The sequence below is a fragment of the Ictidomys tridecemlineatus genome, chromosome 4 (assembly GCF_052094955.1).
Source record: "Ictidomys tridecemlineatus isolate mIctTri1 chromosome 4, mIctTri1.hap1, whole genome shotgun sequence".
NCBI classification, from domain to species: domain Eukaryota; kingdom Metazoa; phylum Chordata; class Mammalia; order Rodentia; family Sciuridae; genus Ictidomys; species Ictidomys tridecemlineatus.
This window is the reverse complement of record NC_135480.1, coordinates 203,903,102-203,930,457: the sequence shown is the minus strand read 5'-3', so window position 1 is coordinate 203,930,457 and position 27,356 is coordinate 203,903,102. Positions and strand designations below refer to the sequence as shown.

At 52.8% G+C, this 27,356-nt stretch overlaps 1 protein-coding gene and 1 long non-coding RNA gene across 4 annotated transcripts in view; one reads left to right on the top strand and one right to left on the bottom strand.

Annotated features, from left to right (window-relative positions):
- LOC144377379 (uncharacterized) overlaps positions 1 to 9,073 on the top strand; it is a 12,213-nt gene extending 3,140 nt beyond the window's left edge. The window contains exons 2-4 of the long non-coding RNA XR_013438343.1: positions 2,194 to 2,397; positions 2,534 to 3,706; positions 3,974 to 9,073. This is a non-coding gene — a long non-coding RNA (uncharacterized LOC144377379). The remainder of the gene's footprint in view (positions 1 to 2,193; positions 2,398 to 2,533; positions 3,707 to 3,973) is intronic.
- Miga2 (mitoguardin 2) lies at positions 1,077 to 27,356 on the bottom strand. 3 transcript variants are annotated; one of them, XM_005321062.5, is made up of 16 exons: positions 27,265 to 27,356; positions 24,414 to 24,655; positions 23,019 to 23,229; positions 21,218 to 21,330; positions 20,287 to 20,404; positions 19,820 to 19,956; positions 13,116 to 13,233; positions 12,364 to 12,464; positions 11,809 to 11,924; positions 10,644 to 10,716; positions 10,353 to 10,439; positions 6,583 to 6,681; positions 6,159 to 6,293; positions 5,473 to 5,526; positions 4,684 to 4,800; positions 1,077 to 4,450 (listed from the first exon to the last, which is right to left on the bottom strand). In XM_005321062.5, the coding sequence occupies exons 2-16, from the start codon at positions 24,507 to 24,509 to the stop codon at positions 4,244 to 4,246; spliced, it is 1,782 nt and encodes a 593-aa protein (XP_005321119.1). In that variant the 5' UTR covers positions 24,510 to 24,655; positions 27,265 to 27,356; the 3' UTR covers positions 1,077 to 4,243. The 3 variants fall into 3 exon arrangements, with proteins under 3 accessions (XP_005321119.1, XP_013212175.1, XP_040142405.1); XM_013356721.4 differs by having other exon boundaries at positions 27,130 to 27,270; XM_040286471.2 differs by lacking the exons at positions 1,077 to 4,450; positions 4,684 to 4,800 and adding an exon at positions 5,186 to 5,256.

Sequence of the window (27,356 nt, the reverse complement as noted above, 5' to 3'; positions counted from 1 at the left end):
CTGTGTCCTGCAGGATCTTATGACCATTGTCCTCTATGACCACCTTAGTAAAGGCTGGGAAGGGCTGGGATTAGATGGCTCATGGCTAGCTGCTTATGCCAAGATAAGGGGCCTGGAGTACTAGGCTGGGCTCGGGAGACCTAGATGTCCATCCCACAGCTGCCATGGCTGGCCAGCACCACTTCCCTCCAGATCTCCCTGCCATTAGTGGGGGGACTGGGCACAGTTACCTCTGTCCACAACACCCTCCCCCAAACCTGTGCTAAAAACCACTGCTCTGCACTGTGGGTCTGAGTTCTTGCCTGGGCTCCACTGGGCAGTTCTGCTGGGTCACTCATGCAGCTGGTGACTCAGCTGGGCCCAGGTGGTACCAGACAGCAGCCTTTGAGTCTAGAGGTGAGCTGCTGAGCTTCCTGCAGCACCATGCTGTGTTCTGTGGAAGGACTCAAAGACTGATGGGAGGGTGTCCAAATGACCTGGCAGCTATTCCAAGAAGCTCCCAGTGGTTAAGCATTGACTGTTTTAAGTATTAGAGGAATGATCGTGACTGCATCATATCAAATAACTAAAACCCCATGAGTTCATAGGGGTATTGAACAGGCAGGGAGCAAATCAATTCCAGAATGGTCTGCAGCAACAAAGAAAATATTGGCCAGGTGTGGTGATCATCCCAGCGGCTCAGGAGGCTGAGGCAGGAGGATTGTGAGTTCAAGGTCAGCCTCAACAACTTAGTGAGGCCCCATAAGCAATTCAGCAAGATCTTCTCTCATAATAAAATGTAAACACCCCTGGGCTCAATCCCTGGTACCAAAAATTAAAATACTGATCCATGCTATAGAGCGAGTAAAGCTCAAAAAAAGTATTCTAGCCAAAAAAGGTAGAAACCAAAGATCACATAATGTGTGACTCCATTTATAGAAAAGGCCCAGAAAAGGCAAGTATAGAATAGAGGTTGGTGGTGGCCTGGGGGACATTCTGCAAACAAGCACGAGGGGTCTTTTCAACGTGATGGCAATGTGCTGATGCTGTGTGTGGTAGTTGATACACAACTATTTTTAGTAAAGTACCAAAAATCATTACAGCAAGTACATTTTATCGTTTGCAAATTACACCTTTACAAAATTCTTTAAAACAAACCAAGAAACACACTAGAGAATCACTAATAGTTTAGGTGTGACTTTGGTGTGCGGGTCTTGCTGAAGAATAATTACCTTCTGAAGAACTACCTGCTTCAAGTATTCATGGGTGAAGTTCACACCTGAAAACTAAAAATATTTTGGAAAAGAAGCCAGCTGTGGTGGTGCACACCTGGAATCCCTCTTACTCAGGAGGCTGAGGCAGGAGGACCTCAAGTTGAAGGCCAACCTGGGCAAATGAGTGAGATCCTGTCTGAAAATAAAACAGGAAAGGCTAGGGAGGGAGCTCAGGGATACAGTGCTTGCCTAGCATGTGAGAGATTCTGGGTTCAATCCCAAGGACCACACCCACACAGCAAGGAATTGGAAAATACATACAGGAAATACTATAGTTAAGTACTAAATACTGACTAGAGATATTAGTTTTAGGGGTGTTCTTTATAGGCTTTGTTTTATTTTGCAGGGTCAGGAATTGAACCCAGGGCTTTGTGCATGCTAAGCAGGTGTTCCACTACTGAGCTACAACCCGACATTGTGTGTGTCTGTGGTTGTAGATGAACACAGTACCTTTGTTTTGTTTATTTATAAGTGGTGCCAAGGATTGAACCCAGTGCCTCATCATACATACTAGGCAAGCATTGTACCACTGAGCTACAATAGCAGCTTTAACCCCAGACTTAAAAGGTTCCCCCTAAAACTTCTGTGTAACATTTGAATTCTTGTTTTTTTAAAACTGGAGATCAAATCCAGGGCTTCTTGCATGCTAGGCAAGCACTCTATCACAGAGCTATGTTCCCAGCACCACCACACCCTGCCACTTTTTAATTTTGGTAGTAGCTTAGGTCTTGCTCAATTGCTGAGGCTACTTGCCATCCCCCTGCCTCAGCCTCCTGAGTGCTGGGACTATAGGCATGTGCTACGCTACCACTGCTGGCACCCAGCCCACTTTTTAATTTTGAGGCAGGACCTTGTTAAGTTGCCCAAGTTGGCCTTGAAGTTTTGTTCTTCCTACCTCAGCCTCCCACATTGCTGAGACTTAACAGCTTGTGATTTTCAGATTTCCATGAAGTACCTGAAGACATGGCAGGCTGGATCTGCATCCCCACAGGTCTCCCTGCCCCTGCCCCTGCCCCTGCTGGGCTCTCCTAGTGCAGTCACAGAAACTGAGCCTGGAAGCCTGTGGGCCCCGTCCTGTGCCTACAGCTTGCAGACCTGGAAACTAAGCCCCGGAGGGAGGTGGCCTTCCTGCCACAGCGCTGAGGTGAGTGCACGCCCAAGGCGCCCACCTCCCGCCCGCCTGTGAGCACCAGTAGTCCTGTTCAGTGAGGGATCTCTCCCGCTCTTTGTCCCGCTTTGGCCAAGAAGCAAAGAGCTACCCCATCCCCATGTCAGTGCAGGAGGAGATGGTGTCCGTCATTTATTGGACTCGCGGTCAACGCACAGGCTCCACCACACGCTGCGCCACACAGAAGCTGGAAGCAGGCCAAGTGCTCGGCGTAAACAAAGGCCAGGTGAGAAGCCACTTCCAGTGACCGGGGCAGTCAGGACAGCGAGGGCCCAGGCGTACATTCACAGCGCAGGGTAAGTGCAAAAGAAGGAATGTGAGGATGGAGGGCCGGGAGGGGGTCAGGCCAGAGCCACACTAGTGCCCATGGGTCCTCCAATCTGGGGACCAGATGCAGAGAGGACAGGCATGCCCAGCATCACCCTTCACAGGTCCCCCTTCTGGGTGTGCCCTCCCCACCCAGCAGCTCTTCCCAATCCAGTGCTCTGGCTCCTGCCTGGGAAGCCAGGAGTCTGTTTCTCTAAAGGTCTCAGAACCTGGAAGGGGCAGAAACTCCAAATAAAGTGTTAAGGCAATAAATAAAACTTTCCAGCTCAGGCAAAGCACTGGCAGAGCCGCGAGTCTGAAGGGCTGGCAGAGCCTGGCAGCTGCTGGGACAGATGCTAGCAGGATCTCCACAGGAGCAGCGGGTGGCGCCAGCCCTGAGGTGGGCTCCACTCCCTTAGTCGGCTCCTGGAGCGTCTGTGCGTTGTGTTGAAGGTACAAGGCCAGGTCGTTTCTTGTCCCCATGAGGGTGGGGGATCTGGTCCAGCCGTGTTCATCTTCTGACATCCCCCACCGTGGTCCCTGGCCCCTCATCCTGGGGCTACTGATGGCAGCACAGGTGATGGTCCCGAGTACCCCTGGTCAGCACCCCCAACTCCAGCCTAGCACCACTCAGGGAATTCCTGGCTTCCCAGGGGGGTGGGAGGGGCCCGGAGCACCCAGCACCACCTTCTCCATCTTTGGTGGTGGCAGAGGTGGAAGGAGAAATGACAGTCTTTGGCAGGGTAGGGGCACACGGGGGGACAGTATCCTGGGTTGGTGCTTGGGTTTGTCAGGGCCAGTCCCTGCCAGGGGGAGCACAGGGGGAGCAGGCCCACCTCTGTCCTGGAAAAAACAAAATTTTTTTTTGGCAGCACTGGGGATGGAACCCAGGGCCTTGCACCACTCGACAAACACCATACCCCTGAGCTGCAGCCCAGCCTTCTGTCAACCTCTGGATGACCCAGACCTTTGCCACTAGGTGCTGTCCCCCACCCCTGTGCGTACTTGCAAACTCTTGCAGGAGGCAGGCAGGGTGGGGCCTTCTGGACTGACCAGTGGACACCTGGGTCGTGAGACCGGCCACACAGGTGCAGGGTGCTGTAGCTCAGGACTCCGTGATGCTCACCATGAGGCCGTGCCGCTCCCACCTCCACCTCCCCCTTCAGAGCCCACCTGTGGACAGCCCTAGGGTAGTCAGAGCTTCTGGGGCCCCACACTCACAGGACTTTGGCTTTTCCTGTCCCAGGTCTCCACGATGCCACCCTCTCCCACGGACCCTTCCCCAGAGACAGCTGAAGGCACTCAGGCGGGCCTCTCCATGCCTCCAGCCCCGTCCAGGGAAACTTGCTCTTTGGGCCTTGGGGATTCCCAGGTGAGGGGGGTGGGGCAAGCTCAGAGGCAACTGCCCTGGCCACCATGGCCCTTGAATGCCAACCCAAAAGGAGGGAGGGTCACCTTCTCTCCCATCTGCATGAGCGAGGCCAGGCAGCCACCTGCCCTCCGCCCAGGCCTGCCACTACTGCGGCTCTGCCAGGGGCCCGTTCTCTCTGGGCAGTGCCCCATTCAGGCCAATGCTGCTGGCCATTGGTGTCCCCAGGTATCCCAGAAGGATCTCACTGCGGCGCCGGGACAGCTGCAGGATGTCATCCGCCAGCGCTGGCACCGATGTGTAGCGCACATTGTCCAGGTCAAACATGTCCCTCAGGTACTGCACAATCTGGTGCTGGGGGCACAGGGCTGGTGTTGGGCCTGGGTCCTTCAACGATGTCCTCCAAACCCATTAGGTCCCCTTCTCGATCACCAGGGCCCCCAATCCTTCCTCTCCCACCCTTGGGCTACTCTCCTGTTGCTGCCCCTGGCCCCTTCCTCTGGGAGCAGGTCCAGGCCCTCACTGCACTGCTGGCCCCTCCAGGGCTCCTGTGCCAGGGGCATGGAAAGAGGGGTGCTGCTGTGTACCTTGAAGAAAGCACAGACTTCAGCGAGCTGGGGCTTGGGTCCAAGGAAGCCAAAGGCCAGGACGGGACTAACGTGCTCCGATACGGAGTAGAAATGGGAGATGAAGCCATCGGGCACCTGTCAGGGCGACAGTTAAGGAAGCACACTGTGGTCAGGGAGGGTGAGCACCACCAGGTCCTGGGGGGCATCTGAGGGCTGGTTACATGGGGCTAGGTGGCCCTGGGCAAGCAACGGGCGCTTCACAGCCATTTCTCACTGGGATAGGAGACTGCTGTGGGAACTGCATGAGGCGGGGCTCCGGAGGCCTCAGCAAGGAAGTGCCCGAGCACTGGCAGTGGCAGCTGTTACCAGCTGGGCAGCAGAGCCCAGAGGGCAAAGTGAGCATGGACAGCAGCTGAGAGAATGCAGCCGGCTGTCACCAGCATGCTGCGTGGGAGGAGGGGCTCTGCCTGCTCCCTGGGCATTCTGCCCCACCTTGACCCACCAGCCTACCCTGTGCACAGCCCTCCCAGGATGTCCCTTCCCCTGTGCCGAGCCCCTGGACACTTCCTAATGGCTACTCTGTGCTGGGCCCTGGGGGAGGAGACAAAAAGGAACAAATGACCATGGGGAGCTCCAGGCCAACGGAGGGGTGAGGGCAGGACAGATGGCCAGTGCAGGAGATGAGAAAGGCCAAAGGTGCAGCAGAATCTGGGGACTTGGAGACCTCCCTGCACCAGTGTTTCCCACCCATCTCGCCCAAGAACCAGGTCCGGTACCAGGCTCCCTGGTGACTGTATGGCCACTCACCATCAGGAGCCTCCTCTTGGCTTTCAGGACCGACCAGCAAGCAGTGGCCAGGGCCTAGAGCAGAGATGGAGCCACCTCGGTGTCAGAATAAGGCCAACCCCAGAACCCCTACCCACCCTGCCTGGGTCTAATCCCTTATCCCCAGCTCATCCCACCCCAGGGAGGAAGATGGGGCTGAGTCCTGAGCTCTAGATTCTTTCCCCTAACTCAGGAATTTAGCCTTGACTGCAAGGGGCCCTGAACTAGGTGCTGCTCTCCTTGACCTGGGTTTCCTCCCATAGACAATGGCCAGAATGAAGCCCCCATCCCATCTGGTGGTTGGGGGAATCACAGTGACTGCTGAAGAGTCCCTGTGGCCCAGAAGACTCTCTCCTACTCTGTGCCTCATTTCTTCTTGTTTTGGTTGTTTTCTCCTATTTTCGCTTAATAGGATGTATCACTACTGGGTGGAAGTAATGCCAGCACCGAGTGAGCAGAGCTGGGGATCCACGCTGAGAAAGGCTGGGCTCGCTCCTGGTGCCAGACCCAGTGGAAGGCAGTTCTAGGGTGCCCAGGAAGAAATCGCAGGCCCAGAAACTGATGGGCAGGTGCCCAGCCCTGGTGCCCCAAGCAGGGATGGCATGAGAAGGGGTCAGGTGAGTTCCAGGATCTTGTGATGTGAGGTTTGGGGTGGGACAGTGGCCCACCGTCTCCTTGAAGCTGTCTGACAGCCAACGGTTTCGCAAGACAGCAAGCACTGAGGATGGGGGGTTCTCCAGGTCCTCGAAGGCATCCATGAGGATGAAGTCAAGCACGATGTCGAAGAAGCTCATGCAAACCACCTGCGGGGAGTTGGGGGCTGGGCTCAGAGCCACTGTGCACACAGCAAGGCTGAAGCCAGAAGGAGCCTGGATGTGACATGTGGAGGGGGTATATATCTTTCCCTTTGCTCTGCAACAGAGGCCACCTCCCTCATGCCTGTGCCTGGGGCAGGGCAGGAACTAGGGCTCTGAGCAGTAATGATGTCATCTCAGCTGCTTGGAAGAGAGGCAGAAGTTGGCATACCCTTCCCCCACCCCCAAGGATCTCAGGTATAGAGGAGCCCAGGAAGCTGAGCACAGACCAACTCACCCCACGGCCCTCCAGCTCCAGCCGAGTGGTGGCCCAGGTCTCAGGCCGCAGGGCATAGCTCAGCATCTCCTCATAGCTCTCCAGGAAGCCTTTGGGGCTCTGTAGGGAGAAGCACAGCTTGTGGTTGTGGGAGAGGCCCCAAGCCCCAGCTGGATGAGATCCAAAGGGACAGGCTGACCTGTGGATGGCGACATGCCAAGGCAGGACTGGGGCCTTGCCCTAGGAAAGACCAGGTGAGGAAGCATCTACTGCCTGCTGCAGTGGGCCTCTGAAGAGAACCAGGGAGCATCTGAGGTGCATTCCACACCAGGGAGCACCTGCTGCCTTCCAGATGTGTACAGCCACAGCACAACCCGACTCAAGGGAGGCACGAGAACTTGACCTTTAGTCAGGTGGTGTATGATCCAAATTTTGACCTTGGGCCTCAGAGGTGAGACGAGAAGCTACAGCCCACATTCATAAGGCTGTTCTGGGGGAACTGGTGAACTTCTGCCTCTAAGACAATCAATCCAGTGCCTGACACCTAAGTGTTCAATACAGAGTCTAAGACTGATGCAGGGCTAGGGCATGACTAGTGGCAGAGTGCTTGCTTAGTGTGTGCATGGCCCTGGGTTCCATCCCCAGCACAGCAAAATCAATTAATCAAAAAGACTGCTAATGTTGGGGCTGGGATTATGGCTCAGGGGCAGAGCACTCACCTAACATGTGTGAGGGGCTGGGTTCAATCCTCAGCACCATATAAGATAAATAAATAAATAAAGGTATTGTGTCCAACTACAACTGAAAAAATATTAAAAAAAAAAAAAAGACTGCTAATGCTACTAAGAACGAAGACCCTCAGCTCTACTGTGCACCTTCACTCTGAGACCCTGTGGTTCAGTTGGCCTCTCGATGCAGTTTGCTGACGTGAGTCTGCGCAGAGACAGGAAGTACCAGGGTCTGCTCTAAGCATGGCTGACTCCCCAGCGGGAGTTATGCCCACTTTAGGTGATGCTCTAAAGAGCCAGGCAGGATGACAGGTTGATGACATTTATAAAGACCATGGGCAAAAGGGGACAACAGGTGGATATTCATCAAACTGTGAAAAGGGTAGAATCAGAGACAGACACATACATATACATGATATATACAGATAGATACATATATATGTGTGTGTGTGTGTGTATATAAGTTAAGCAAGTCACATGCTCAGTAAGTGCTCTACCACTGAGCTACAATTTACAATTTTATTTATTTATTTACTTACTTATTATCAATTTACTTATTATTATTATTACCATGGCCTAGGCTGGTCTTGAGCTTCTGGGCTCATCAGGCATGCACCACCCCCACCCCACTGTTTTTATTAAGTTTGAAAGAGAATTTTAGAGATGGCCCTGGGCTGTCCAGGCACTCCCAGAGCCTTATGTCCTTACCTACAAATGACCAATGACCCTCAACATCAACATCAGTGTCAAGGAGGAAGGTAACTGACGCTTGACACTTCTAAGCCAGCTGAGCAGGTCAAACATGGGACATGCCCGCTCACACACAGGGACCCACTGACACACAATGACCCAGAGGTTTCTGAGACTGGCCCATTGACACACGGTGAGGAAGAAGCCTGATGCTGTAACTCCAGGGCCTGGCCACGCCCCATAGGGCCAGTATCTTCTCATATGGCCTGGCCCTGGCCACCTGTCTGGGGGCCCTGATGGGGCTATGTCAGCTCCTGCTGTAGTCACACAGCTCAGCACAGGCTGTGGCGCTCGGGAGCTGCCAGACAGCCTCTTGCACTTCTTAATGACAACAAAGCCCAAGTCCTGCCCGGGGCAGAGGCTGGACAGAGGCATGCCCCAGAGGGGCTGGTCTGCCCCGCTCCTGGCACTTGCTCACCCTTTGTTCACTCATTCACTTGTCCTCCTGGGGATGCCACAAAGAGCAGGTCACAGGCACAGGATAGGCCAGGCCCACCTGGGTGCAAAGCCCCGCTGCCCGCCTCACCTGCTCAGAGTCCAGACCGTCCCCTCTGCCACACAGGAGCTGCAGTAGGCTCCAAGGAGCGATTGCGAGTAAAGAAATGCAAGTAAAGCGCTCACTGCTAGGTAAGTGGCAGGTGCTGGAGGTGACCACCCAGTGAACATGAACGTTCAAGGAGCACTTGCCCTGAACCTTGTGGGCTTCACTGAGAGGGGTGGAGGACAGGGCTTGAGCAGGATGCAGGGCACTGAAGCCACTGCAGCCAGGGTGAACCCTCATCTTTTCATTCATTAAGTCCTACACATACTTTTCACCTGCTTCTATGTATATTTCACATAAAATTGCTGAAGTAAAAAAGAATTGGATAATGTGGTTCTAGCTCCTAGAAATTAACAGATGAATGGGCTGGGGATGTGGCTCAAGCGGTAGCGTGCTCGCCTGGCATGCGTTCCGCCTGGGTTCGATCCTCAGCACCACATACCAACAAAGATGTTGTGTCCGCCGAAAACTAAAAAATAAATATTAAAAATTCTCTCTCTCTCTCTCCTCTCTCACTCTCTTAAAAAAAAAAAAGAAAAAAAGAAATTAACAGATGAAAAATTAACATTCAAATGTAAAGACCCAGCTGTCAATAAAAACAATCTTATGCAATGGACAAAAAGAAAAAAGAATTAAGGAACAGTGTGCTAGGCACACAGGGACCAGCGCAGGGGAAGGCCCAGACCAGGCAGAGGACCGGCTGTGCACTGGAAGCCCTGGGACCTTTGCTCTGGCCAGGGTGAGGCCACCACAGAACCGAGCTCAGGCTGCACATGGCAGGCGGCAGGAATGAAGGGTGTTCAGAAATGGAGGATGAGGGCACATGTGGACTTCAGAATCGCTACTCCAGCAGGTGGGCAGGGGACTCAGGAAAAGGTCTGTTCCAAAACTTTGCTCCAATTCGTTAAAGAAACAACAAAAAACCCATAAGTGTCCAATAACACGAGAAATTATGCAACCTCACCCATAACCAAAGAGCCATAAAGCAATGGATAAAATACAAAGAGTAGAAAGATTACTAATATCTCATGGGAATATAAGTGTTCAGGCCTTGCCGAGGGCAAACTAGCAAGCTCTGCCAGCCTTCAAAACTTCCTGCCAAGACATGGACAGAGACTTCATGATACCACAGTCCTGAGTGAGGACAACTAAAGTAGCACTGTCCGTGATGTGGACTGCTATACAGCCTGAGGTGCCACCACGGGTGAGCTACGCCCTTAGATCACAAAGCAAAGCTGCAGGCGGTTGGGAGGGTCCTAAGGCTGGGAAACCAGACAGCAGTGTCCAGGGGTCAAGAGCCTCCACAGAAGCCGGCAGAAGGGGTACGTTCCCAACCATAGACAAGGCTCACATTTCTCTTGGGCAGCAGGGGTCCCCTTGGGCAGAGAGGGTGCAGGGAACCTTTTACAGTTTGTGTTTTTTTTTTTTTTTATTAGTTATTGATGGACCTTTATTTTACTTACTTATTTATATGTAGTGCTGAGAATTGAACCCAGTGCCTCATGCATGCTAGGCAAGCACTCTACCTACCACTGAGCCACAACCCCAGTCTGCCCAACAGTTTGTGTTTTATAATTGGTAAGTTTTGTAAAACTGTACTATGTTGGAATCAGAAATAAAAAGCAATACAGATTTTTTGTTTTTCAAAATTGGCACAGGGAGTCAGACCTCAGCCCTTCCTCCATTGCCCACAGGACGAAGTCAAAGCTCCTCTGCTTGGTTTTAAATTGTTTTTTGAAAAAAAACCAACCCCCCCCCCCGCCCCCGGCTACCTTCTCAGCCTTGGTCATCAGGCCTGTCACCATCTGCCGGCCGACCTCTCCGAAGAACAGCTGGTTACTCTGGTCTTCCAGGAGCCCCTACAGGATGAGGAAGGGAGAGCTGCTGGGCCCTTTGCCCATGGAGGAGGCAGAACAATGGGCTGGACAGGAGATCCCATCTGCCCAGGAGGTATCCTGCACAGGGCAGCTCTGGCCAAGATGGAAGCCATGTGCACACCACATGGCCACACTGTCCCTCATCCTTGGCTCTACCCTCCCCAAGAGGCCCTGGACCACACCTACCTCAAAGGCCTGCCGCACACAATGCAGCTTGGCCAGGAAGTCCTGGTCACTGTAGCAGCCCAACAACTCCGTCCTGAGGGGAGGACAGATAGTGTCACACTTGCCTGCTCAGCAAAGTCAAGTGGGGGGCAGGGCACACTCGGGTGGGGAGTGGGAAGCTTTGCCAGCCTCACCTGGCTCTGTGATGCCTCCCTGTAGGCCTCAGCCTCCCACAGCCTGAGGCAGAGGTTTGATGGATGGTCTCTGAGGAGAGGCCAGCCTCCTCATCATGGAGGCTAGGCTGACCTTGGCCTCCTTTAGGCCACAACCAGCCCTCAGCCATCACTGGCAAAGGACCAAAATGGTCAGATTGCTCCCAGAGGGCAGCACATCAGGCAGGGGGTTTCCACCTGCTGCAGCTGCCCTTTGTCCAGATCATCACAGATTCAACCAGAACTTTCAACCATTTTTGATCAGTGAACTATTTTTTTTTTTTTTTTGTGCATGTATGTGGTGCTAGGGATCAAACCCAGGGCTTTGTGCATGTGAGGCAGGCACTCCACCAACTGAGCTACTCCCCAGCCAAGCCCTGATCAGTGGACTTTTAAATACATGAATTTGCAAGCCTTAGTCAGGAAAATTTGAATTTTCTACTATACAGAAAAGCTAACTCTCTGATGGCAAAGAGACCGAAATATAAGCACAGACAAAAGCAGGATGAGAAGGGACAGACCTGCTCAGGCCCATACACTACAAAGGACAGAACCTGGACAGAAGCCAGGGCTCTGTCCCCAAAGCCTGGGTTCTTAACCTCTACTACCAAGGGTTGTCAGGACACGGTGTAGGACTGTGTCCCCTGTGCTGCTGGGATGGACCATTTGAGAACTCAGAACAATGGTTAACTATTAATTACTATAACTTTTGTTTTTTTAAATTTTTTTACATAATACTTTATTTACTTTTACATGGTGCTGAGGCTCGAAGCCAGGGCCCCTCGCATGCGGGGCAAACACTCTACCTTTGAGCCCCAGCCTCAGCCCTGCAGCTGCCATTTAGCGGACCTGCTGCACTTAGTTCAAGACCAGCCAGGTCTCCCTCAGCAGGGGCAGAAGCCACGAGCAGCTCCTCCACCAGCTCCACGCAGCGGTTTCGCCCACCGCCTCCTGTGCCCTCCTTGCACTCTCACCTGAGGCTGCGACAGGGCACCTTCCCATCTTTCACCAGTTGCAGGGCCTCCTCGTAGGCAGCAGCAGGCCTAGATAGTGGGATCGGGTAGTCCCCCACCTGCAGGGACTCCAAGAGCTGGGGAAGAGACACAGGAGGGGCTGAGGGAGCCAGTGAGCAACACCCCACGAGGCAAGGGCGCCTGCCTACCCATCTGCCGGCAGAGGCCCCCGAGGGGTCTGACCACTGCCCCTCTCAGAGCAGATCAGATGGAGGCTTGGCTTCAAGTCCTCCTGTCCCAGGCAAGGACATGTGCCCAACACTGGAGGCCACACAGAAGGCTAATGCCAAGCACCAACCCCACGACAGGTGAGTAGGGGCCAGAGCCCCGGGTGGGCCTCCTCTCTAGCCATGATGCCTAGCATCTCAGGCCCAGTCCTCAGCAATTCAGAGTCCCCAGGGAGCAACACTCTGCTTCTGCGAAGTTCAGCTCCAGCTGGAGGAAGTGCCTCACATTCCCACAGCCCAGTGCTCCCGGGAGGCCAGCCCAGCCTGCTTGGTTCCCTGCCCCGGTTACCTCAGTGGCTGAGAAGAAGGAGTCCTCTGAAGTCAGGCTCTCCTCGTCGTCAGCCCGCAGACGCAGCGAGCCCTCGGTGAGGGGCAGCATGAGGGTCCTCTCTGAAAGAGCAGTGAGAGGGCTGAACTGAGGCCCCTCTCGGGGATGAAAGGAATCTGGGCACAGGGATCGGCAACTGAGCCTTCTGGCCTCCAGTGTCTTCCCTGGGCCTGGTAGGTGTGGACACCAAGCTGCCAAGGGGACTTGCCATGGCCACACCACTGGACTTGAGGTCTGGGGGCCCCTCAGCTCTGCAGAAAAGTACTCAGTTTACTGTGCAGCCCTGGGCAAGGTGCTTCCCCTCTGACAGGCTGGAACTCGGCCTGAGGAAGGCGGTGGCCACTCCTGGCATCCCATCTCTGCCTGCTCAAGTGTAGAAGGCTCTGGTCCTTCAAAGGCACTCAGCCACACAGCCTCCCAAGGTCTCAGAGCTCAGGAACATGCTGACACAGGCCCCAAGGTCTGCTCCCAAGGGCTGCACAGGTACACTGGCCAGGGGCTCCTGGGGCTTCACCTGCTCTACTGGCCCTGCTGAAAGGGTGCCTCAGCTCCTCATCTGTGCAACAAGGACTGGGTGCATGAAGCCAGACCCCCAGTGGGCCCCGGGAGTCAGGAACTGTCTAAGGCACCGAAGGGGCCCCCTGGTTCTCTGGCTCCTCTATACCTCCATCCCTGCCACCCTCAGCCCCATAGCTGCTCTATGGCCCCCTCACCAAGGTCCAGCAGCATGCTATCCGAGGGGAAGGTGGAGCCGAACTCCTCCTGCAGGTGGTAGGCCCGGTGCAGCAAGGACTCCAGCTTCTCCGCAAACTCCCTGCGCTGTGACTCTGGCTGTGAGGAAAGCCGTGACCATCAACGCACGCCTGCCACCTCCCCAATGAAGGGCCTCTTGCCCCATCCAGCCCCTGGAGAAAGGGGAGAAGGCACTGGGGCCTGGCACCAAGAGCACAAGCTCTAGACCTGCTGCCCAGGACAGGAGACACCAGGGCCATGGGCACTTGAAATGTGGCCAGTCCCAACAGACATTCCTATGTACACACACACAATGGATCCCTCACTTAGAACCAAAAGGAAATGCAAAATATCTCAGCAGTCCTTTATGTCATCTACAGGCCGAAATGATCAAAATTTGGATACACCAAGTTATATAAAGCATATCATTAAAATTAAAGTTAAAATTTCTTTTTGCCTTTGTTTTTTTTTGGATATTGGATTGAACCCTGGGGTGCTTTTTCACTCCATTACATCCCCTGGGTCTCAATAAGATGTTGAGGCTGGACTTGAACTTGCAATCCTGCCTCAATGTCCTGAGCTGCTGGGATTACAGGTGAGTGCCACCATGCCTAGCTTCTTTGGCTTTTTTTAATATGGTCTCTACAAAACTTTAACATGGGGCTTTCTACTGAACAGTGCCATTCTACAGCCAAACACACCTGGGTGTGGATCTTGGCACCAGTTCCAAACTGTGTGACCCTTGGCAAATAATTTTCCCATTTTGAGCTTCTCATTATCTGTCAGTGGAAATGAGTGTGCCCATCTCCTAGAGTTTAGGGAAAAACTTCAATGAGAAAAGGTGTGCAAAGCACTTCACACAAATACTGGCCCATAGTGACAGCCCGTGGCTGCCAGCTCTCATGATAATTACTGTAATTATTATTTTAACCATGACAGCAGTTCAGAGCCAGAAAAGATGAGATGAAATTCCTTGTTGCTAGCCACACGCACCTGGGAAAGTACTGCACTGAGCCTCAGCAGCACTGCCTTGTGAGGACAGAGCCTGACCGCAGGTAACAGCTGCTGTGCTTGGGTCTGGCATGACTCCCCAGGTCACGTGTTGAAGGCTCATCCCCAACACAGCAAGGTTCAGGGTGGGGCTTCAAGAGGTGCCTGGGTTGCACGGGCTCTGACCTCATCAGTGGAAGAATCCACTCATGGACTCCATTCAATGGTATTATGGCAGGTAGGGCCCAAGTTTTAAAAGTAGGTCACTGGGAGACCATTCTTTTGCCTGGCCCCTTTTCTTTCTCTCTGTCATCTCTCAGCTGCCATGAGCTGAGCACATTTCCTCCCAAGCCCTTCAGCCAAGACGTTCTGCCTCACCTGAGCCCCAAAGCAACAGTGCCCACCGCCCACGGACTGAAACCTCTGGAATTATGGGCTAAAATAAACCTGTCCTCCTCCAACTTGCCTGTGTCAGGTATTTTGGTCACAGCGATACAATGCTCACTGGCGTAGCTGTTACTGTGGTGTTGGGGTACAGAGTGCAGGAACCCCAGCACCAGGCTGTGGAGTTGCAGCCAGCAGATCACAAGGCTGGCCAGCAGAGGGAAGGCTGTGTGGGAGGATGAGGGAGGCAAGGGGACGCTTGCAGAGAGGCCCAGGAGGGTCTTGGCTATGGGGGGGGGGTGTGCAGATCTGGAGTGAGCAGGCTCCCTGGGGCGCTGCCTTCTACTACACAGCACCCTGTGGCCTCCAAGGCCTCCTTGTACCCTGAGCGCTCTGGGCCCAGGGAGAGACATGAGCCAGTCAATTACTATGTTTCCACAGGTTACCAGAGCCTGCCCCTGCATGTAACTGGACCCTGGGAGGAGGCTGCTGGGGAGAAAGGGCTGGAAGGGCTGGGAGTCACTGGGCTTGCCCTGGACAGGGACCTCGCTGTTCAGCCTCAAGGTGTCCTGGGAAGGCAGGGATACTGTGATCCAGATTCACTGAGAAAATACAAGGAGGTAGCAGAGCATGGTGGCGACTCCGGAGCCGAGGTGGGAGGATCGCAAGTTCCAGGTCAGCCTAGGAACTTAGCCAGACCCTGTTTCAAAAAATAAAATAAGAACTTTTAAAAAGAGCTGGGGAGGAGGGGGTTGAGGTTGTGGCTCAGTGGTAGAGCGCTTGCCTAGCACATATGAGGCACTGGATTCAAACTTCAGCACCACATAAAAATAGATAAATCAAATAAAGGAATTGTGTCCATTTACAACTAAAAAATACAAATAAAAATATTTTTAAAAAAAGGGGCTGAGGTTGTGGCTCAAGCGGTAGTACGCTCGCCTGGCATGCGTGCGGCCCAGGTTCGATCCTCAGCACCACATACGAACAAAGATGTTGTGTCTGCCGAGAACTGAAAAATAAATATTAAAAAAAAATTCTCTCTCTCTCTCTTTAAAAAAAAAAAAGGGGGGGGGGCTGTGGGTACCTGGGGTGGTGGCTCAGCGGTACAGAGCTTGCCTGGCACACGTGAGGCTCTGGGTTTGATCCTTAGCACCACATAAAAATCAATAAAATAAAGGTACTGTGTCCAACTACAACTAAAACATAAATATTAAAAAAAAAAAAAAGGGCTATGGGCTGGGCACAGTGGCACACGCCTATAATCCCAGTGGCTCTAGAGGCTGAGGCAGGAGGATCGTGAGTTCAAAGCCAGCTTCAGCAATGGTGAAGACTTGTCTCTAAATTAAAAAAAAAAAAAAAATGGGTATGTGGCTCAGTGGTTGATTGCCCCTAAATTCAATCCCCCCACACCCCCAAAAAAGGCTGCGGTTGTAGCTCAGTGATAGAGCACTTGCCTACATTACACAAGGCCCTGGGTTCCATCCTCAGTATTGAAAAAAAAAAGAAAAGAAAGAAAATAAAAAAATTTTAAAAACTCAAGAAGTTAAGTGTCCCAGATTATCCAGCTAGAGCCTAGCATAGCTAGGACCCAGGCTCAGCTTATAGGACCTCAGACCCATGGGCCTCTTTGCTGGGTTCTATAGCAGGGCCAGGGCCCCTCTGTGTGGCCAGAAGAGCCTAGCAGCTCTGGCAGCAGCCTGCTCACTACTTTGCTATAAAATGACCTCAGAGTAGGCAAAAGTTTCTTAGCTATGATACCAAAAGTATGAACGATTAAATTTTAAAATAAGTAAACTGAATTTTAGAATTAAAAATTTTGGTTGGGGGTGGTGGTGCATATCTGTAATCCCAGTGGCTCAGAGGCTGAGGGAGGAGGATTGCGAGTTCAAAGCCAGCCTCAGCAACTCAGTGAAACCCTGTCTCTAAATAAAACATAAAAAGGACTAGGGATGTGGCTCAGTGGTAAAGCACCCCTGTGTTCAATCCCCAGTACCAATAATAAAAAAAAAAAATTTTATGTTTCAAAGGATACTATCAAGGAAGTGAAAACAACCAGGCATGATGGTACATACTTGTAATCCCAGCTACTCAGGAAGCTGGGACAGGAGGATCTCAAGTTCAAGGCCCTGTCTCAAAAAATAAAAGGGCTGGGGATGTGGCTCTGTGGCAGAGCACCCCTGGGTCAATCCCTAGTACAAAAACAAAACAAAACAAACAAAAAAACAAAAATCAAAAATGCCACCCCTACATAAATGCTCATAGAGCGTTCTCATTACAGCCAGAGTGCAAATGACCCAAACATCCATCTACTGATGTATAAAAATCAATCAAGTGGACACATAAAATGAATATCCATATGCTGGAATGTCATTCAGCAGTGAATCTTGGAAGCACAATGCCATATGAAGGAAGCCAACCACAGAAAACCACATATTTCATGATTCCACTTATAAAAATGTCCAGGATAGGGCTGGGGGTATGGCTCAGGGTAGAGCGCTCACCTCACATGTTCGAGACCCTGGGTTTCATCCTCAGCACCACATAAAAATAAATGAATAAAATATTTAAAAAAATGTTCAGGGAGCTGGGGATGTGGCTCAAGCGGTAACGCGCTGGCCTGGCATGCGCGGGGCACTGGGTTCGATCCTCAGCACCACATACAAATAACATAAAGATGTTGTGTCCACCGAAAACTGAAAAATAAATATTAAAAAATTCTCTCTCTAAAAAAAAAAAAAAGTCCACGATAGGCACATCTATATATGGAGAAGGGAGACTCACAGTTGTACAGGGCTGGGGGATGAGGAAATGTGGGGGTGACTGCTAAAGTATAAGGGGTTTCATGAAAATGTTCTGGGAGCAATTTCCACGATGGACAGACAACTCCAGGAAGCTACTAAAGCCACTGAATTATAGAAATAAAGTGTATAAATTTGATAGCATGAGAATTCTATTTGATAAAGCTGTTTTAAAAATTATAGTGTAGAAATATGCCTTCGGGGGTCCACGGTGGTTACTCCTGGGAAAGGATGGAGGCTCAAGGACAAGCACCCTGTCTCACTGACAGCCCAGCACCCAGGAGGCTGAGGGCCTTCGCCCCACACCACAACCATGAGCTGCAAGGGCAGGGGCTGGGCTCCTCCATTTTCCTCTCTGGGATTTCTGTGGTTTTCACTGTTTTCCAAGTGGGGATTCCATTGCTTTCACAGTGAGGAAAACAGTACAAGATCCAGGATCCTAAGATGCAGCTTCAGCAATGAGTATAATTTGGGAAACAAAGCGGACTCACTCACTCCCCCTCCCTGACAGAGCCTGCAGGTGTCCATCATCTACTGCATGGACTGGCATCAAGGGGCTCTACCGTGGGCCCTCTATACCATGCCCCAGGCACTTCCCTGCCCTCGTGTCTGCCCACGGCCCCAGCAGGCATGCCCACATGGCAGGAGGCCTCTGAGCTCATGCCCCAGTCAGGGCAGAGGGCAGGTGCACTCTTAGCCTTTGAGCGGCTGTGCCAGGTGCAATCCAGGTCTGCAAACTGCTTGCCAGCACCCCCACCTGATGGCTCCTGGCCAACGGGAGACACAGGTGAGACACAGACAGAGGTGCAGGGTGGAAGAGTGGGCATTTTCACTGTGAGTCCCCCTGTGAGTCCAGCTCCTCCCTCATCCGGGCAACTGAGTCCCTGGATTAAACTCCCTGTCTGGTTTGATTTAGAACTGAAGGTTGGGGCCAGGATGCTGCAGTAGTGAGCCACAGATTAAGTCCTTTTTATTTTTTATTTTGAAACAGGCTCTCATTAAGTTGCTGAGGGTCTTGATAAATTGCCGAGCCTGACCTTGAACTTGCAATCATCTCCCAAGTCTCTGGAAACTCCCTGTTTTTAGCGCCTCAAGTTGTTGCCATTTCCTGGCTGGCTGCAGATACCATCATGCCATTCCTGAAAGAGGGCTCCTGCTTGGCCTTGCTCCAGCAGGACAGGAACCCACCAGCCTTTGGTTTTGCTTTTTATCTTTTTCAATACAGAAAGGCATGAGGGGGGGAAAAAAAAACAGCCCAAGATATCACTACCTATATAAACCCTTGCCATAAGGGTCTGTTCACCATTAGAAGAATCAGAGAGGCTGAGGGTGCGGCTCAGCAGCAGAAGCATGGCAAGGCCCTGGGCTCCGTCCCCAGCACCAAAACAAAACAAAACCTAAAAATATTCAAAAAGAAAAAAAAAGTACTGCAAAGTAAAGTAGAAGTTTTTCCCACCTTCCTCTTCAGACTTCTCCCCTAGTAAATGCATCCATTCACAGAAAAATGGAAGTAAACGAACACACCAGTGCTCTCTACTGCACGTACACGTGTGTCTTGTTCAAAGCCATGCACACAGGGTAGTGCTATGCACACAGTTCTCTGGCTTATTTTTGTCACTCAAATGACACAACCTGGGCCTGTCCGTCCACACAGCTTTCCCCTGCTCCTTGCAGTGGCTAGAGGTGACCCAGGCCATGTTAATGGTCATTTAGGTAGTTTCCAGGATTTTGTGTTAACTTCAGTGAACATCCATCTTGGGACATGCGTTTGGTGCCCTTTTCACAGAAATGTTTACTGTAAAAAACAGAAGCCTTGGGGCTGCAGATGTGGCTCAGTGGCAGTGTCCTGGCCCAGCATGAGTGAAGTCCTGGCTTTAATTGTCAGCCCCACAAAAAAAGCAGCAGCCATCTTTATTTTCTTTCCTAATATTGGAAAACAAAAATTCACTACAGAAAACCACCTAGACAGTGTTCCAAAAGAACACACCAAGAAAAGAAAAACAGCCCGCCCGGTGGCACACATCTGTAATCCCAGCAGATTGGGGAGGCTGAGGCAAGAGGACCACAAGTCAAAGCCAGCCTCATCTAAAGTGAGGTGCCAAGCAACTCAGTGAGACCTTGTCTTTAAAAAATACACAGAATAGGGCTGGGGATGTGGCTCAGTGGTCGAGTGCCCTTGAGTTCAATCCCTGGTACCAAAAACAAACAAAAAAGGCCCCGTGAGTCAATCCCCTCTGAACAGAGGCCCATTTCCTTCCAGGCTTTGCACATTTTCCTCAGAGTTGGGAGGAGGGTCTGATAATCATTTACTGAGGAACTACCAAGTGCCAAGCACTGTGCCAAGCACCATCGTGGACTGTTTTATAAATCCCAATAATGCCCTCATGGATGGGAAGCTTCAGGCCAAGAGGGAAAGGAGTCACAGACAGCGCGGCTGCCCAGTGTTTCACGTCACCAACCTCAAATGGCCCGGGGGCAAGACGTGGGGCAAGACGTGGAGGAAGACCACCTACCTCTGACAGTGCCTCAGAGGCAGTCTCAGGGCTCCGGAGGCTGTCCCCTGGCGTGGGGGTGCTGCCATCTTCCCCTCTCTGGCCCACGCTCAGGGCCTGCTCCCACTTCTGCAGTGCCTCCTCAAAGAGCTCCATGCCTGGGCACAGGCAGGAGGACAGTCAGGCCCCGCCTCCCCAGCCTCGCTTAAGAAGGGTGCACACAGAGGGAGGCAGGGGTCACGGGAAAAGGAGAACCTAGCACGCCTGGGGAGCTGGGTCCTGACCACTCTTCAGCTGGTCAGATTCCAGGCCTTCACTTAGACCAAATTTTTTCTGGATACTGTCCCCTGTCCAAAAAGGGCTGAAAACCACTGAACGGGGGGCTTGGGGCAGGGTTGGGGCAGCACCTGGAGCAGGGCCCAAGCCCCAGCGGCTCTGGGCAGCCCTCCTCCACCCCACCCTGGCGGAGGTCAGCCTCCTGCTTGCACCTTGTGCATAGAGACGCTCAGCACTGCCATCGGTGGTGGGCACAGACTCCTCCATCCCTCGGATGTCCCACGGTCCCGAGCACGCAGCAGTGGGACTGGATGAGTTCACCACCACCATCTAAGTGCCAAGCACAAGGTCAAGGAGTGAGGACTCTGCAGACCCTTTCCAGGACCCCTCTGAGCCCACCCCCACAACCTCCCAAAACCATCCTGCAAGCCTGGCCACTGTTCAACTTTCAGAATGGCCTGAATCCACAGCTCAAGCACCTGACGATGCCAGCCAGAGCCACCAACGCAGGAGGAACCAGGCCAAGGCCTGCCTGGCACTCAGTGTCTGCCTGTGAAACATGCTCCCAGTCCTTGCTGTACCAGTCAGACTCAGAAGGCAGGAGTGCCCACCACCTGCCAGTCTCTCATCCACAGGACTGGCTGCGCCCTCCTGCCAGAGGCTATGGGCTCCAGAGGACAAGAACCATCCCTTGCTCACCCCTGTGTCCCCAGGGTGGTGCTGGACTCGAACTTGCTGAGTGAATTATTAACTAGACGAGTGAAGGAGCCGAAGCAGTGCTCCAGGAAAAAACAAGCTTCCCTTTGTCCTATTTATCTCTAGATCCTCAGCACCTAGCAGTGTCCCTGTCACCACGCAGGCGTTTGCTCAGTGTCTGAGAAAAGAATGAAGAAAGGTATTTTCAGAGATAAGTGCCTTCCCCAAGAGGCCGTCAGCCTCTCTCTTCTGCACCTGTCCACCTTTCTCCCATGATGGCTGCAGCCAGCAGCCAGCAGCCATCTCTGAAGACCTATATGCATGGATGAACAAAGGCACGAATAAATTGAAACTTCTCCGTCTTCCTGCTAGTCCAGAAGCTCCCTGAGGGCAGAGTGGGGGCTGTGCTGGGTGCCCTCCCTGGCCATCCCCACCCCAGCTCCTCACCGAGGCCAGGCTGTGGGAGGAGCCTGAGTGTTTGCTGGGCTCAATGGAGGAAATGCCACTGAGAGTGTCATTGCTCTTGCTACTGGGGCTCTGTCCCCTCCGGCTGGAGTAACCTGTGAGGAACAGGAGGCAGGTCATGCAGAAACCCCCCAACTCCCTGGCACTCCTCATCTGGGACCACGTCCTGACCTTCTGGGTCAGGTAACAGCACAGCCAAGGAACACGGGGCTCCTGCTGTTCTGCTCAAGCCCTAACCTGTCATCCAGCACAGGACCATGCCCGGAGGAGCAGCCCAGGCCTGCCGGGATGAGCTCAGGATGAGGTCCGGCCACTTCCCTGCCTCCGTACTCTGCTTCCCTGTGTTGTTGGTTATGTGAAAGATTTGGAATTTTCCTCCTTCCAAGAGGGAGTCAAGACAAAAACATTTTTAAAATATAGAATTTTTTTTTTTTTTAAGTGAGAGAAGTAGGGGCTGGGGTGTAGCTCAGTAGTAGAGCACATGCTTAGCATGCATGAGGCCCTAGGTAAAGAAGGGAAGAGGTCAAAGGTCAAGTGGGATGGTAGTGGTGTCACAGTGCAACCAGACTAGAGGCTGGTGTGGACATGGGTCCAGACCTCCCAGGGACCACTGCAAGGTGACAAAACTATCGTTAACTTTTTCTAACTATAAAGATAAAACTTTATTTTGCTGTGAAATTTTATATCTAAAATTCTTCTTCCAGCCAGATGTGGTGGTGCATGCCTGTAATCCTAGCAGCTCAGGAGGCTAAGGCAGGAGGATTGCAAGTCCAAAGCCAGCCTCAGCAATAGCAATTTAGCCAGGCCCTAAGCAACTTAGTGAGACCCTATCTCTAAATAAAATATAAAGAGGGCTGGAGATGTGGGTCAGTGGTTAGGCACCCCTGGGTTCAATCTCTGGTACAAAAAAAAAAAAACAAATAAAAAAAAGTTCTCGGGCTGGGGATGTGGCTAAGGCGGTAGCGCGCTCGCTTAGCATGCGTGCGGCCCGGGTTCAATCCTCAGCACCACATACCAACAAAGATGTTGTGTCCGCCGAGAACTAAAAAATAAATATTAAAAAAAAAAAAAATTCTCTCTCTCTCTCCTCTCTCACTCTCTCTTTAAAAAAAAAAAAAGTTCTCCCCAGAAGGAGGCTTTGGCTTCTTAAAATGAATTTCTCTCCAGGTGAAAGTTTATGAGAACACCTTGCGCTGGAACAGATTGATAGGATGCTCAGGTGTGGCAGACAGCTTCATTTAATAGATTACAAGGAGCCATAAGAGTTTTCTAAACCCAGACCAGCTAGCCACAGATGGGCATCTGCCAGGAATAGGAGTAGGGGAGAGGGGCTGAGGACAAAGGGACTGGGGAGGATGAGGGGATGACAGAAAGGTTCTTGTTGTGGGCCGATTATATGTCAACCTTATGCAAAAAGGGTGACTATCGCCGCAGGCAAGTTGTGGCTCAGTTTTCTAAAACACAGGATGGGAGCTACAGCAAGAGCCATCAGCCCTTCCTGTCCCTGAACCTCAGGGAACTGCCCCCAGCCCGCCACACCCACCAGCGCCCCTCTGTACAGGGTGCTCCCAAAGGGTCCCTGGAACCACCCAACTGGTGGGACATGTGCATCAGGCACACCATCCACTAGACCCTTACAATGACTGCAAGAAGGTTCTACCCCTGTCTCTTGGATGGTGGGAACCTAGCTGTGAGACGACAGGAAGGCACTAGCCCAAGACCCCACAGTTACTGGTGGTCCCTGGAACGTGACCAAGTCAGTGCTTCCCCACTGCATGCTTACCTTTCTTCACTGATGGGACCTTCCGGGCCATAAGGATGGGCAGGGGCACTGTGCCCAGCTGTTCACCTCCAACTTCAGGGCCAACCTGCTTCTTCCTCCGCCGGCGCCTCTTCAGCTGGTGGGCAGCTAGGGCCAAGGCCACAGTCCCGAGGGCTGTAGCAAAGAGAACCTTGCGCAGGCCTGGGGTCAGCCGCAGCTGTGAGAATGCAGACTGTGGGAAAGAGAGGGTGGCTGGTTACATTGCCCCAGGGAACACTATCCCAAGAGCACTCAGGTGCCGGGCACCTAGTGTCCCTGCACTGACCAGATAAGTGACAAAGGCAGTCACTACTGGAGACAGGACCTGATCAGCCTCTTTGAAAGAGGACTACAGATATATAAAGATGGCAAAGGGCCAACACCAAGGAGCTGAGGCCTGGGGTCCAGCAGGCATCCCTGAAGTCATAGTCAGGATGACCTAGGGCACAGGGATACAGCGCCTCTCTACCAGGCACTGCACTAGCACTTGAGCTGTGTCACATCCCGGTGACACATTGTCCAGGTGAGGAATGGAGGTCACAGAGGTTAAGATACATGCTCATAGTGACAGAGGCAGCACGGGAACTCAGGTCTGCCGGCCCTGGATTCTCAAAGACTCTGTGAAGATGATGATGCGTCTCACTCTCCCCTCGCCATCTGCTCACTGGACTGGGAGCCTGCTGGGTGGACCACATCCCATAGGACAGGGCTTCAAGAAGCATCCAGAGGACTGGGGCTGGGGCTCAGTGGTAGAGCGTTTGCCTGGCATGTGTGAGGCTCTGAATTCGATCCTCAGCACCACATAAAATTAAAAAAATAAAGTAAAAAAAAAATTCATTGGCAACTCTTATTTAAAAAAAAAAAAAAAAAAAGAAGCGTCAGGAGTCCAGGTCAGCCAGGTGCAGTGGCCACGCCTGTAATCCCAGCAGCTCAGGAGGCTGAGACAGGAGGATCACGAGTTCAAAGCCAGCCTCAGCAAAAGTGAGGCACTAAGCAACTGTGAGACTCTGTCTCTAAATAAAATACAAAATAGGGCTGGGTTGTGGTTCAATGGTCAAGGTCTCCTGAGTTCAATCCCTGGTACCAAAAAACAAAAGAGCCCAGGTCAGCCAGGAAAGCTGAGCTGCCAGGGAGGCAGCCCACCTGCTTCTGCAGACAAGCTCTGAAGTCAAGGACTCACATGGCCTTGAGGTAAAGACCAGGCTCAGGGCCCAGACCCCTAACCCAGTCCCTCTTACTCTGCTCAGAGATGACATCTGATGTTTGGGACAGCAGTGACAAAGGCCCAGCTCTCCCAGACACTGAGGGTCCCTGGGCTGAGCAGCTCAGTGTTTCAGGGACCAGAAGCATAAGAGGCAGGGCCATCCCCATCCTTACCTGCCCAAAGGTTGTGTACAGGAATACAGGGATCTCCGCCACCGTCATGGCCAGAGCCTGGATCATGGACATGCCCTCAGTCCTTCGGAACGCCATGGCAGGATCGACACCCCAGGCAAGAGAGCCCGTGGGGCCAAGAGTTTCCCAAGAGAACACCTTCAGCTGGTAGCCCACTGGGTCTGAGGCACCGTCCACTCGCCAACCAGACAGGGACACTCATACCAGAGAGTCCCTCCACAGATCTGAGAGACAGACAACCAGGTCAGCACATGGATGTATACACATGTACATCCACACAAGAGATCCACACAAGGCTTCAGAGTACAGAGAGAGACAAAGCCTATGTCTGGAACACCAGCTGGAATCCGGCCCCAGACCCTGCACCTGGCAGCAGGTAGGCAGCCAGATCCTCACAGACTCTTGCCCACCTCGAGCCCTGGGAGCAGAAGGCAGCACCTCTGGCATGCTGGCCAAAAAGAGGACCAGGCCTGGGAGATGGACAGGTCACCTTTTTAAGTCCCGAGCCACTTGCTAAACAAAATTCTCAGCCCAAGACTGAGAATAATCACAGCTTTTTCACCTTCCATGAAGTTAAGCTCTGTGGACTGTACCAGAAAAGGACAGCAGATGAGGACAATGGCTATTTTATGCTGAGCTCTTTATCTATGTTATTTCATCGATCTGTCACAATTCTTCTTTTTGGGGGGAGGTGAGGGAGAACAGGGTCTCACTAAGTTGTCCAGGCTGGCCTTGAACTCATAATCCTACTGCCTCATCCTCCTCCGGAGTGGCTGGGAAACATCAAAGCAGATGCTACCTACTCACCCTTCTGCCTATGCTGCCTCCACCTTCCAATGAGGAAACTGAGTCTCGGGGAGGCTGTCAGGAGTCCAAAGTCACACTGGTGTGGGGAGTCAGGATTTGGATCAAGTTCTGTTGGACTCTAGACTGCTCAATGCAACCCTTTTGCTAAATTTGACAGGAAGCAGAAAGTTCAGGCCCAGAAGAACCACAGGGAACAAGAGCAGCTTTCTCTGGACCTTTTGAAACCCTCCCAGGGTATCCTACTGTCCCCTTCCAAGGCCAGGGAATAAATACCTTGATCACACAGCCCAGATCCCAAGACCCTGCAGGGTGTTCCCCAACTGTCAGCACGAAGCCTAAGGATGCCTTCAAGGGACCTCAAGCAGAAGGAACACACAGGCTAGGACAGACCCTGTCTCCCTGGGATGGCGGCCAAAATCACTGGGCCAGCACAAGAGACGGCTTATCCCCAGTGAGTGGGAAGGAACTATCAGTCCTATCAGTCCAGCTCTGAGGCTGGGAGGTGGGGTGCAAGGAATGATGGGCACAGTGACGTTCTAGGACTAAGGAAACTGCCACGTTGTCAGGAGGCTTCGATTAGCTGTGACCTCCAGTGGTTGGTCCAGGTCATGCTGCAAGCCCCTCCTCCCATCCCCAAGCCTGGCTCAGGCCTGGAGTTGGGGTGATAAGAACATCAGAGGTTCAGCAGCTACTTTTCCCAAAGCACTTATTACAGGTTAAGTCCAGTCACAGCAGAACCCTCATGATAACCACAGTTATCATGGGGAAAGTAAGGCTCTGACATGTGAGCAACTTCACTGAGGTCACTCAAATATCCCCAGTTGGGGGGGGGGGAGTGTCTAAGGCTACAGTGGTGCTTTCCAGCCACTGCTTTCCTCAACTCCACTGCTTGTCTGTGCCACACCTGAAGGACTTTCAAGCCCCTGAGCTTCTGAGAAGCCCACCTGGGGTTATAATGATGAGCACAGATGCATGTGCCAGGAGCCAGACAGGTAGAGGGGGGACTGAGGCCTGGTATTTGTCTGCCTGAGAGTCTAGATAGCCTCTGCTGTCCCCCTTGAGAAGAAGGTAACAACTTCCCTTCCAAGCCCACCTCATTGCAGGGAAGGGGTTCAAATCCAGTCCATTCATGACCTAACCTATCCATCCCCCTGGCACAAGCCAGGTCCAAAGGAAAAGAGGCCTCCACCTCCTAACTATAGTGAAAAACCTGTGGCAACACCCCCGCAACAAAGACACCTATTGCTGGGCAGGGCAGGGTTGCCCCACCCGGGCAACCACCTCTTTCCTGCTCTACAATCTTGGGTCAGCACCTCCTCATTCCACTTCCAGACACTACAACACTCTCAGCCTGGATGCCCATGCCTTCCATCCTAGGTCCTGCTCTGGACAACCCCCAAAGGCCTCTGGCCTGGGTACCCTTTAATCCATCTTGACCCCAGAATGTCCCCAACCCAGGCCCTCCCTTGGGCCACCCTGTGCCCAGTCTTCTGTTCATCCCATCCCATACACCTCCGAACTCCCACCTGGCCCAGCATTGGGTAGACAAGCACTGAGACAGCAGTGCTCATTCCATTGCTCATTCCATTCCGGATATCTTGCACTGCCTGGGCCAGGCCCCTTCCTCTTTGACTCCTACTCCTAGAATATCCTTGAGGTTCGTCCAGGCACCCTCCAGCATCACCCACGGCCAGCACACCTGGTCCTTCCATCCCGAGTACTTTCTCAGCCTGGGTTCGGACACTTGCATTCATGTTCGGATACCAGCAACGTTCCAGGCCCGGGTGTCTCCTCTCTGACCCAGGTACCTTCTCATTCTACCGCCAAGCAAGGCACCCTCTCGCGCCTCCCTCGGCCCGAGTACCTACTCATTCCATCCTGAGCACCTTACCGGTCCGTCTGGGCCGGGACACCTGCACCTGCCCAGTTCCCTGAGCAGGGCTGACCCCGCGCATCGCAAGCTTCTGTCTGGGACCCTGTCCCGCTGCCCGCCCGTAGGGTCGACTCAGCCCAGGCCGCCACTCACCCGGGATCCCATCGCTGCGAAAGGGCAGCGTCTCCTTCCCCGGCAGCCGCGCAACCAAACCCGCGACCGAAGGGGGCGTGTTCCGAGCCCAG